The sequence below is a fragment of the Orbicella faveolata genome, unplaced genomic scaffold (genome assembly GCF_042242905.1).
Source record: "Orbicella faveolata isolate gen_17 unplaced genomic scaffold, um_ofav_v1 contig_4, whole genome shotgun sequence".
Taxonomy (NCBI): Eukaryota; Metazoa; Cnidaria; class Anthozoa; order Scleractinia; family Merulinidae; genus Orbicella; species Orbicella faveolata.
In genome coordinates, this window is record NW_028301569.1 from 5,347,501 (window position 1) to 5,360,000 (window position 12,500).

General features: G+C 38.9%; 2 protein-coding genes across 4 annotated transcripts in view; both read right to left on the reverse strand.

Annotated features, from left to right (window-relative positions):
- Positions 1-4,390, reverse strand: part of LOC110041193 (methionine--tRNA ligase, cytoplasmic-like) — a 29,865-nt gene extending 25,475 nt beyond the window's left edge. Inside the window, exon 1 of one of the 3 annotated variants that reach the window (XM_089276364.1) lies at positions 4,161-4,390. In XM_089276364.1, the coding sequence (XP_089132490.1) occupies positions 4,161-4,371 (211 nt within the window). In that variant the 5' untranslated portion in view covers positions 4,372-4,390. Of the gene's footprint in view, positions 1-2,653; positions 2,861-4,160 lie in introns of those variants that run through there. The other 2 variants (XM_089276363.1, XM_089276365.1) reach the window with 2 other exon arrangements.
- A 938-nt stretch (positions 4,391-5,328) lies between these two features.
- Positions 5,329-9,781, reverse strand: LOC110041192 (S-adenosylmethionine synthase-like). Its single transcript, XM_020746474.2, has 7 exons — positions 9,642-9,781; positions 9,416-9,493; positions 8,385-8,507; positions 7,429-7,826; positions 6,883-7,065; positions 6,449-6,666; positions 5,329-5,980 (listed from the first exon to the last, which is right to left on the reverse strand). The coding sequence occupies exons 1-7, from the start codon at positions 9,703-9,705 to the stop codon at positions 5,881-5,883; spliced, it is 1,164 nt and encodes a 387-aa protein (XP_020602133.2). The 5' UTR covers positions 9,706-9,781; the 3' UTR covers positions 5,329-5,880.
- Between the last annotated feature and the right edge of the window lie 2,719 nt (positions 9,782-12,500).

Below are 12,500 nucleotides of genomic sequence, written 5' to 3' on the forward strand. Positions count from 1 at the left end.
TTATTGAGCTTGGATTGTGGTGCTTTTAAATTTCTTTTGTGATAATCTGCATTGGGCTGGCATAAATTAATATTGTTCCAACAGGAAATGGAGAACTGGGTCCGAAGCAAAGTTGCAGGATTTTTTAGTATGTTTGCGAAAAGAGGGGCTTGAGAAATTTGTGACATTCTACAGACAGCCTTGCAATTCGCAACGTCCAATAAGGTTAATTTGTTCCTTGGTGTTGTGCAAATAGTGTTATCTAATTTAAAAATTATTTCAATCTGTTGTTTAAATAATAGCCTTATAACTCCCTGTCCGGCTTTGGTGTATGCAGGGTATTAATGTATTGTTTATCCATTTTGCTGTAAATTATCTTTAATTGATGCGTACCACTGCATTTCAATCATACCCCACAACAAAAAAAGGTGCAAACTTCTTTTGTGTGGGAGTCCCCATGTTAACTAAGAAAGAATTAATATTGTGATCAATAAAAATGTCGTCTTCCTGAATAAGTTAGGAGAGAATAAGAAATGCCACCAAAAAGCACAGAAGACAGTTCTGTTATGTTACCAAGATTTTTGGTGGTTCCTCAGAAATCCTGCTTATGAAATCATGGCTCTATTTTCATCATCACCCCATCTATTCTTACACCTCGATCGGGCTGAAACTGTAAAATCGTTCGCAATTTGTCTCACATACGTGTTGGATTATTTTTCATTAGTGACCACACTCCAAAACATAACTGAGGAGTTCCGCTATTAGGCTTGGCTAAATCTATATATTATCATGGAATCCATCACATTACCTACATTAGCTGTTGCTATATAGATCATATAGATCACGCAAGGAAAACTTGCGTTACAGTTTATCTAAATTTGCGGACTGAATCTCAAAAGTATACGGAAAATTGCGCGATTTCTGAGAAAAAAAATAGTTATGGTTTACACAACATCTTAGTGCTAGACAAGTGTTGTTGCGCGAAGAAAATCGTCACGTGTTTGTGGATTTTTTTCACGAATTTGACGAGATGGGACGAGGAAGGAGCAATAATCAATCTAAACAGCACTATAATCCTATGGCACATCAGCGGTTTAGAGAATCAAAGATTCAAGTTGTGATGCTACCACTGAAGGGCCTCAAGGCAAACCCAACAAAGTTATTTCAAGCTGTAATGCAAGAAAATGCGAGAAAATGGCAAGCTCCTGGTAGATGAGCCCGGAAACAAGCCCGGAAACGTTTCTAAAAGCACGAATAACAGTGTCTGAGGTTCTTGGCCGACAACGCTTTAACAGCAGTATTTTGTGCACTTTTGACTTGTACGAAGCGCGGACTAAAGGCAGCCATTTTCAAAACAGGTGAAAGACTTAAAGGAAGACTTAACAGAAGATCACTTTCTGAAGACAGTATGGTATTTTTCTCATGATTTCCTGTCAAAATCTTGACAAAATATCCACCAGAACGTAAAGGGTTTCTTCGCAAGCCAACATTGCAAATGTGACTCTTTTTCTCAGAAATCACGTGATTTTGAATACTATTGTGACTCAGTTATCAAATTTGGACAAGGTGTAACGCAAGCCTTTCTGCGTGATCCTTATAAAAATAGGTTTCCTTGTGTGGAATTTAGTAAAGCTTAAGACAATCACAAAATTATATGTGTCACGTTGTTGTAATTTTTTGTTGTGAAACGTCGATGCGGAACAGTTTTGTCCAGCGTACTATATTCTTTGTGACTTAAGAAACTTTTCGCGAACGTTGAAATGTATTTTTCAGGCGGAAAGCTATCGGAACACCGGTAGTTACTGATTGTAGAACCTCAATTACTCGTGAACTTTTTCAGCAGGTTTTTTTTTTTTTTTTTTCATGCAGTTTCGAATGTGGCTCTTAAACCAGTAACGCACAACTTCACACAACTTCGCTTTCACTTTGAAACCTTCCTCTGTATCACACATATTTAGGCTTACGCAAAGGTCGCGACACACACGGAAGTTATAATTTCACTTTCTTTACTGCGCACACTTAATTCGTTTTGCATCAGTGCATATCACTTGAACGTTTACCATGGCGTATGTCGAGTGAAGTAAAAGGATATGTCTGTATTTTACTCAAGATTTATAATACCACAGCTGTCAAAGGTGGACCAATCAGAACTCACCTTTTGTAGTTTCAAAATAAGATGAGGAAATCTCTTCAGCGTTTCCAGGAATTCAGTGGAAAAAAAAATATACACAGGCAGGTGATTCTGATGACTTCGCGTCGAACGAGAATATGGTGGAAAAAAATTGTTACAATGCAGCCCTTCGTCACCTCGGGTATATTTTTTCAAAGCTTTTAAAAGTGAAAGTGGTATATTCAACCACATTTAAGCTGAAAACTATCCGAATTAGTAGGGGGCTTTTCGACATATTGAATTTGTTGTGTCCGATATCTTTAAACATCCCTTTCAGAGAAATTGATCACAAATTTCAGAAAAGGACTTAATCTGAGTAAGCATTAGAAACCTGAACTATGAAGGTTCATAATTTCCTTTCATTGTAGCAGTCTAAAAGGAAAAATCCTAGGTTTATTTTTTCCTTTTCGGTAGGTTATGAATCGCGAAAGCCTTAGAAAATTCCCCACAGTTCCGGCTTCACTTTCTGATTTAAAGAGGAAGGATTGAAAAAAATAGTTCTACCTTCAAAATTGATGTACTCTAAAGTCAATCGAACGTCTGCCAGATTTTTTGTTGCCAAAATGCGAAGCAGAAATGGATTCCCTCGGTCGCTGTAAAGCTTCATGATTTCATGAATGGGATGAGTCTGCGATGACGCCCTTTAAATGCCACAGATCGGAGTAAAGCGACAAAAGTGACTCCACAAATGACTCCAGACATCTGATGAAACGAGTTTTTGTTTGCCAATAAACAGGCATGAAATGTCGAGGTAGACTGAGACGAATTTGTTGCTCCAACCGCAGTCCATTCCATTGTGGGCTCAATACATTTCCGCCATATTTCAACAGGAACTTGATTTACTCGGGCCGTTAAGGACTTGATTGAAGTAAGAGGAGATATATCTGTGAACATTCGCTATCATGGGGCAATTTACCTGACCCGGTGAAGCAAAAAGGTTTGAAGGATATTGTACCAAAAGTTACAACTTAAACATTGTCGTTCTTATGTTAGCTTCATGTTTATGATTTATTTTCAAGATTCTTTTTCCTATGCCTGTTTTTCTTGTATGCATAATATACAAACATTTTTTTTTTATGAAATACAAGCTGTTTGTGCTCTTTGTTCAATTTCAGTCATTACAATTAGTTATTGTTCCTATTTCTTGTCAAAGAGATTCAAAATATGTCTCATTATTTCGTATTGGTACCCCTGCATATTGCATTGCTGTAGATTGCAGCATGATATTGTTTTGAATTTGTCCTTCACAAATGCAATGATGTTACTAACTATATGATATCTCTACCACTACGTCTCTCGCAAACAGGTTTCTAGGGACATGTAGCTCTATTAAATAGTAGATTTAACATAGGATGTGAGCAAGCTTGATGATTTACATCATGAGTCAATAGACTAAATTATCTCATATCCTCTCGTTCCGTTTCGGAAAAGCAATTTTGAAAACGTAACAAATGTTCTTTTTATAATTATTCTTTGTGCCTGTATCTATCCAGTGTTTAGAGGCTGTTTGGGACACGCACCGATTAGCATAAGCATATCCAAGAATTCATCGGCCAAATTCAGTCAACATTTACAGCAAGACAAATGCAACAGACAGCTTCTTGTAGAGTAGAAGATAATAAAGTAGAGCGATCATATTAATGCAGCTGTTTTTCTATAGTTTGCAACTTTATAATATGAAATCTAAGCAAGAGTATAAATGCAACCAAATTCATCTGAGAACTAGCCAAGGTCATCCGAAGTTTCTTGGAAATCTTGAATACTCGGAATATGTTACGTCAGACTCTTGCATCATTCCCTTTTATAGGGTGTATCATACACTAGAAAACCTAAATCAGCCCAACTAAGAAGGAAACTTGGGCCATAACAGTTCATGATTTTCTTTGTAATTGTTTTAGAAGAACAATCTTCATTTCTAGAACTGTCAAATCCTTCAGTTTCGGGGAAAGAATTCACTACAATTCCGGTTTCGCTTTCCGACCTACAGTAAAAGAAACCATTTTACTTGTACCTTCATAAGTGATGTACTGTATAGTCAGTGGAACCCTTGCCAGGTTTTTTGCTGCCACGATGCGAAGCAGGAATAGATTCCCTCGGTCGCTGTAGAGCTTCATAGTCTCACCAGTTTGAGATGAGAGGAACTTGCGACAGCTTAAACGTGTTATGAATGCCACAGATCGGTGTAAAGCCACAGAAATGACGCCACCAAAAGCTGGAGACATCTGGTGAAACTAGTTTTAGTGTGTAAAATAAACCGGATTGAAGAGATGAGAAAGACTGAAACGAGTTTCCGCAACCACTGTCCATGATACGGCAGATTCGTATAAGTTCCCCATATATCAAAAGAAACATAAAACATACAACTGTTCTAAGACGGTTTTCCCTACTTCAGAAAAAAAAGTTTCATTGGGAGAGTTTTTCAATATGTAACAACTATTTGCTTTTTCCCCTTATTGGCAGAATAAGTGGGAAATGGGTGATGGAAAATAGCTTAGTGGTTTGTGCCAGAACCTCCTAATGGCGAAACAGCATGTAAAATGATATTCCCAAAATAGTTTTGGCGTGCAGGATATTTATCCATCGAAGAATGGTTGTCTTTGTACTAGGCACCCATTTTGAAATTGGCGGTGAGCATTGTGTGCCTCTCTGTGTGTTTCCCCTGATAAGGCTGTGTTCAGTAGGTCTCCACGACACTTTCTGCTAGTGTTTTGGGTGTTCCACTTTTCGAGGATCATCACTATAACTTTATTTCGTTTATTCGATTTCCTTTTCGGGGTGGGGGGGGGGGGGGGGGTCGGGGGGAGAGGAAGGAGGGCTCGGGGCATCTCAAAAAGATCTGTCGTGTCATCTGCTGTCAAACGGCTTAGGTTTAGATGTTCTTCTTTTCGACCCTCTTAATCTGATTGATGGGTGGGGTATTACCTAGTCTTTAGACATCTTTTTTTGACAGTAAACAATAGAAAACGAGCCCTGCCTTTGACAATCATATACTTTTTCTTGTGTGTGTTTTGTCTTTGAGAGCTACTGGTTGTGGTTGGTGGTAATTCACAAATTTTGACCCAATGAAATTTTATTAAAACTCATCTCTTAACCATCCCTATTCGGTGCCTCTCTATAGAGCCTTGAAACTGTTTAATACAGAAATTCTCTTGCCTGTTAAGTTTCAAATCACACATCCGTTAACAATGACATATTTGTGTTTAATGCTGGCTAAAAAAATGTTTCATTTATTTAATATGTTAAAACTTCCACAACGACAAAAGTGCTTGTTACTGCATAGATTCATCATTAAATATTTAAGATGGAAATCAGATAAAAATTGTATTAATCCTGGGAATCCTTACGTTATGGTATTCCCCACTCACTAAGCTTTGTTTACTACCAGTTGTAAATTGAATCATTTTGGTCTACTTCTACTACATTTAACATGAAAGTCAGATAAAATTGTATTAATCCTGGGAATCCTTACATTGTGATATTCCACACTCACTAAGCTTTGTTTACTCATTCCCCACTCACGAAGCTTTGTTTACTAGCAGTTGTAAATTGAATCATTTTTGTCTACTTCTACTACATTTAACATGGAAGCCAGATAAAAATTGTATTAATCCTGGGAATCCTTACATTGTGGTATTCCACACTCACTAGGCTTTGTTTACTAGCAGTTGTAAATTGAATCATTTTTGTCTACTTCAAAGTTGCAATTTTCCTGAAGCGTTTCCAGAGTCAGATTAGTAAACCAAGTGCTTGGAAACTTCCCAGGTGAAACCAGGCTTGAAGTGACCATACACGCATGCTTCTTGATAGATGGGCTTCTTTAAGTCAAGCTCCCTGTAGGACAACAACAAACAAAGACATGTTCAAAAGAAATAAAATCCCCTAAAAAATGTAGTAAAATAACATTTAAGTCTGCCTCGATCGAGGTGTTATATTTCTTAGTATTATTAACGTAATCCCTATAACGACAGTATGCCATAGATCATTGGCCAAAATAAAAAGCTATGAATTTATGCAAATTGAAATAAATCCACAAGATTTTTAGGCAAGGAATACATGTATAATAACAGCGTGTCGACGGCTGGCAATAGATCGAAAATGTAAAGACTACCAAAAATACCAGAGAAAATAAGTGTTGAACTTGCATTCGTTTCTTTGATAAGCCTGTGAAAAGCCAGGCACATTCAATTAAAAAAAGTACAACTGCGCCACATTAAACGTCGCAAATGTAAAATCCTATTTAAAAAGCTAATGAGGCTAAATAGATTTTACAACAAAATAGAATTTCCGCATATGTCATACTTTACAATCACGCCAGGGCGAAGGTCGAAGTTGCTCTTAATGATCCGCAAAAGCTCCTTGTCAGACTTTTCGCTAGTTCCATAGGAGAACACAGTTATCGAGAGAGGTTCAGCAATACCGATGGCATAGGAGACTTGGACAAGAACACGACGGCACAGTTTGGCTGCCACAAGAGACTTGGCAATCCACCTTGCTGCGTAAGCACCAGATCGGTCCACCTAAAGAAATAGTGTAAATATAGGTAAGAGAACGAACTCGATGAGGCATGTGGTTTAAGATTCTCAATGTGAGTCTTATATGTATTAGCGCTGCATTGATCTACTAAGAACATGTGGCTTCACATTGTTGTAAGCTTAAACATTTTCAAAGTACAGCTTTCATCTTGAAGTGAGAGACAGAGCAATTTCAAGGTATATAATTACAAGAAAACAGACCTTAGAGAAGTCCTTTCCAGAGAAGGCACCTCCTCCATGTGCACCCCACCCGCCGTATGTGTCTACAATGATCTTCCTTCCTGTAACACCCGCGTCGCCCTGAGGGCCTCCAATCTCAAATGTACCAGAAGGTTGAAGATGGTAGATTGTTTTATCGTCAAGATATTTAGCAGGGACAACTTCCTGCAAGAATGAAGTGAGTAAAAAACGCAAAATTTGCTCTGAGAATGGTAAGGTAACTTTGTTACTGGTTGATTAGATTTATTTGCTGAACTGCCTCCATCTCGTCGGGTTAAGTTTATATGGTGACAATAAGGAACAATATGTGAACATGTTTAGTCATTGCGTTAACTTTGCCTTTCATTTGCTACACATTTCAAGTCAACTCAATTGATCCGATTGCTGCCGACCTCAGTTTAGTTCATTTTGAATATACCTTGATTGTTATTAAAGAAGTACACACACAAGAAAATTTTGTTCAAAAGAGCTTCTATTGTACACTTTTTTGTAGAGTACAGTAACAGAGATTTAGCAGCAGGGAGGTACCTTGATGATTTTCTCTTTTAGTTGCTTCTGCATTTCGTCCAGTTTGATGCCAGGAGCATGCTGAACAGAGACAACGATGGTATTAACTCTAAGGGGGACGATGGTACCGTAACCCAATTTGCCACGGTACTCGACGGTAACTTGTGTTTTGGAGTCAGGTCGCAACCAGGACATAGATCCATCTCGCCTCTTATCAGCAAGTTTCTTGTTTAGTTTGTGGGCCAAGACCGCTGTCAGAGGCATGAGTTCCTCAGTTTCATCAGTGGCATAGCCAAACATAAGACCCTGATCACCAGCACCAATATCCTCCTCCTTTCTCCCTGAATGGACCCCCGAGGCAATGTCAGGGCTTTGCTGTTGGAGGGCAACCAAGACATTGCAGGTTTTGTAGTCGAACCCTAAAAGAAAGGCAGTGATCGTTAGCCATTTAAAGAAGAGAATCTCTTTAACAAGAGTAAGAAAGAAATTTTAGATTAAAATCAATTAATGGCCATAGATAAATCTTTGTTCTACAGTTCAAGCCTCAATTGTGTAAGCTCATCATTTGCTAATCAAACGAAACATATGACTTTAAAATTATTGAAGAGCCTAGAGTAGTTAGCTATCGTTGAAATCTTATGAATTCTATTTAGAAAGAATTTGTGGTTCATCGGTGCTTTTTTCAGTGCTTTTGCAGCCAGCAACTCTGCTTCGTCATAGTTTGTTTTATGCCTGATATTTAGAAATACGTACATTGCCAAGTTCAGCCAGCTTTTTCAGTTTTTGAACATATTGCGTTTTATTGCAGTATCCACCGGCCCTTTCTTTACGTTGATTTGAATGCTGATGGCTAAAAGTGTTAATAATAATGACTTCTACAGGAGTTCGCCGCTATAGATTGTGTCATCAACACTGACGAGAGTTCTAATGATTAACTTTGTTTAGAGGTAAATTCAGTTGTTAAAATATACTCTCGCCTTTGTCAGAGTGATCATAGCCAATCTTCTTGACTGTGTCACGGATCACAATTTGATAGTCCACAACGGCCTTTGATGTGATTTCGCCACAAGCAAGAATCATGCCCGTCTTGGTCACTGTTTCTGTGCAAAGGAAATTAGGCTAAGATCAGTAAATCAGACGTAAACTGAAATTAAAGGTTTTAAAACTAATACTTTAAATGAAACATCTGTCTAAATTCGAGCACAGACGCGTAAACAACGAATCCCTGGTATGATGTGTTATGAAGGCATCTTTGCGATGCACAAAGAATCTCAGTTTCTATCGTAGCTTCAAGGGCGTAACTGATCAAAGAAAACTGAAGCCCGTTATACTGGTTTGACCGGAAATAATCCTGCCACCATTTGGTAAAGCAGGTTTTTAAGACGACGCGTTTGAAGCTAATTAATAAATAAGAGGGGTACACTCGGGCGGCAAGTAAGATGTGAAGAGCCTTTTTCTCCAACTTTGAACTTATTCGTCATCTTAATCTTTTAAATTCTGTCGCACTTACACATGCATTGGTGAATATGGCATTCTTATCTTTACGCATTAGGCGCGACAACGTAGCTTATACATATGTCTAACTGGTTTTTAAGGAGTCTTGCACCGAAGACGAAATTTGAGAAAGGAAAAACTTTAAGAACGTTGGATTAGTTCCAAGGGAGAGTCATGTGAATTGTTGAATAAATAATAGAATGCAGGATTGCCCAATACCACCAGATTCCCAGAATTGTTTTTCAAACGTGAGGCGACGCTTTTCGATTCTCGGAAAATATATAATGCTTCGGTAGCACTCAAAGGTTAAAATGGTTTGCGATAATGAATTGTCTCCACTGTAACTTGACTCATTTACCACTGTAACTTGACTCATTTAAACTGGCACATTTTCAAAGATTGGTTATTAAAGGTGTTGCATCTTTTCCGAAGTTAAGCACAAAGAGTTCTGGGCAAGTTTACTTATGAAAACAATTGACGCCTTTCCTTGGGCAACCCTGTTCCTTTAACTTACCGCACGCTACTTTAGCATCAGGATCCTGTCGAAGATGAGCATCTAAAATAGCGTCAGAGACCTGGTCGCAAATCTTATCTACGGAGACAAAGCATACTTTCGTTCTAGGTTGACGAGATGAACTTCCGCTTCAGAGGATCGGCCACGTCAAATGCGCGAGACGATTTGAAAAATTTAATGGGGGTTCCGATGAATGTCTCAGTAAAATCTTGCAATTGCAACTTACCAGGATGTCCTTCACCAACGGACTCGGAAGTAAAGAGGAAAGTATCGTTATTTTCGTCGCTCATTTCGAATCTTTTTGGAGAAGGATAAAAGTGCTCGCCGCTCGTCAAGTGAAAAGGTGCAACTCGTGTGAGTTTAGTGAAAAGGTGCGACTCATGTAAGCTTGGTAGCTTAGTAGCCTTTCCTCCTGTGATACACTACAACTAGCAATATCATTGGTCATTGATGCTTAATAGGCTGATCAAAGACCTTTCTTATTTTAGACCAACGGTTCCCGTGACGCGAGGATTCCAGGAAAATTTCTCAATAATGAGATTCAAATTTAGAAGGAATCAATGCCATATGGCCACGAATAATGACGTTTTCTTTCACAATTCTTGGTGTATCAAACGATTCTTTTGCATTGGCATCACTAATTTTTGCTAAATTGGATGCGACGGTGTATGGAGTGTTGCGAGATAACATTCAGTGGCGAGTAGTGAATGGTGGTGTGTGACGAGCTAAGTAATTTTACAAACTTAGGTGAAGTGACGTAATTTTATGATTTCGTTTTTCTGGGAAATGTCTTTTCGTCGACTCTTGCGTTAGCCATATTTGGCAATGGTTGTCAAAGGTATCAAATAATTTTTACAACTCCCTACAGTCTGAGAGACAAGATATATAACTGAAGAGACGCACTATTACTTAAAAGCTAGAACTACTTTTAAATTTGCGCTTGTTAAGATAACGTACTAAGAAAATTTCCTAATAGACAATATTTTATCCTGTATGTAATACTATGACATTTATTACCTTGTCAAGGATCTGAGAGTGTGTTTTGATATTTATAAACGTTTCTTTTGTGAGAATGCAATTCATCTACATTACGACGTTTAGCCTTCTTCAGGTTTTTGACAAGTCACGTGTTTCCTGGGATGTTTGTCAACACAATGAGCCGCCAGCCAATTAACAAATAGAACCTTTCGTGTTCTTAATAACCAGTAAAAACAGATTTCTCAGAAAAATAAGATACTATCACTCTAAAGTCCTTTGTGTTTAGCATTTTGGTCAGCGAACTTTGTACAGAGTGCAAGATGGGAAACCAACAATTAAAAATTGGAAAGGCCGATGGAAAGTGACATTCATTCTTTAAAAGAAGCAGCCATATTATATGCGAGTTCGATTAAGGAATTTTGGTTTTCTAGTGGTGTTTCGTTTAATTAAGAAAATGTCTTAGGGTGGCCTTAAGACGAAAAAGGGGTGAAACTCGTCCCTCTAGGTTTCTCACGGGGATTCGTATCAGCACGTGCAATTATCTGCCTATCTCTTCAACGTTATTCGGTAACGTTTGGCGATAATTAGTTGCCATGGTAATAATTTATGATGCAACAAGTAGCATGAGATCAATCCACCTTCAATAAAATTGCCAGCTTTTATTTATTTATTTATTTATTTATTTATTTTTCGGGAGGCGGGGAGAGGTGAAAATGACGTGTAAAATACTCGAAAGCACAGAACATTGACAATTTCGCTCACATAATGTCACGTTTCCGCGTGTAAAGGGTATCAAATGGTCCTTGCGAGCTTTTGCGAGCACCTTATTTTATTTTGCGAGCACGAGCAAAGGTGAAATCCCCCTTGCAAGCAGCGAACACTTAAGGCCTGGCTAAACTAGGAAACATTGTTGCGGAAACATTGTTTCTTGTTGTGATTCTCGGGTGGCTAAATTAGCGGGAAACAAACAAAATGTTTTGCTGCCCCAGTGGCTAAACGAGGAAACATTGTTTCGGAAAACAAATGAGCCACGCATGAGTCTATGAATAAACTGACTTCCGAGGAAGTCTGGGGAAGGATGTTCCCATTTTCTCGTCCCCAGGGCTCTGCACAATTCATGTGAAGGTAAACATGGCGTTCGAGCTATTGAGATGGCGTCGGCGGCAAAAAGGCAAAAAATAGCTGCTTTGTGTATGACAATAGCTTGTTTGGACGACGAAGGTGAAGGAATCCGAAAGAAAGGCCCAGATAGAGATTGGCTGAGAAGAAGAGCGGAGAGAGGGTCTTATGCAGGTATCGTAACAGACTTGGCGGCTGAAGACCTCCCATCGTTTAAACATTATATGCGAATGGACGTCAACTCCTTTCGTCGCCTTGTTGAGGTGATAAGCCCAAGGATCGTCAAAAAGAACACAAGAATGCGATCTCCAATATCACCCTCAGAAAGACTAGCCCTAACTTTGAGGTTCCTAGCGACGGGCGAGACCTTTCGTTCCCTTGAGTTCCAGTTTCGAGTGAGCAGAACTGCCATCTCATACATTGTACTTGAAGTGTGCCAGGCAATATTATCTTAGTTGGGAGCATTGTGTCTGCAGTTCCCGTCCACAGTAGAGGAATGGAAAGCTATAGAAAACATATTTAGCGAAAGGTGGAATTTTCCACATTGGGTGGGAGCTCTGGACGAGAAGCATGTTGTCATGCAGGCGTGTGGACAGGGCTCACTGTTTTATAACTACAAAGGGAGTCACTCCATCGTATTAATGGTTCTTGCTGGACCAAGCTATGAAATAATCTGGTGTAATGTGGGGGTCAACGGGCGAGTCTCAAACGGAAAAGTTTGGAATCGAGCTGGTCTCTGCAAAGCGCTGGAAAATGGGGAAATTGATCTCCCACTGCCCGAACCATTACCAAATAGAACAGAAGACTGCCCATACGTAATTGTGGGGGACGATGACATATGGCAACAATTCATCCAACCACGTATAAGGAGTGAGGAATATTTTAACTGTGAAGGTGCAGTTGGCTGGCAATGGGACAAATGCATGTAACATTTTCTTAGAAATTCAGTATGTAAATTATTTTGAAATCTGTTTCAAGAAATTTGTAT

Coding starts and splice junctions, on each gene's coding strand:
- LOC110041192 (XM_020746474.2), bottom strand. CDS start 9,705: ATGAGCGACGAAAATAACGATACTTTCCTCTTTACTTCCGAGTCCGTT. Junction 7,827..8,384: donor CTATGATCACTCTGACAAAG/GCGAGAGTATAT, acceptor CCTTTCTTTTAG/GGTTCGACTACAAAACCTGC. Junction 5,981..6,448: donor CGCCCTGGCGTGATTGTAAA/GTATGACATATG, acceptor GTTGTCCTACAG/GGAGCTTGACTTAAAGAAGC.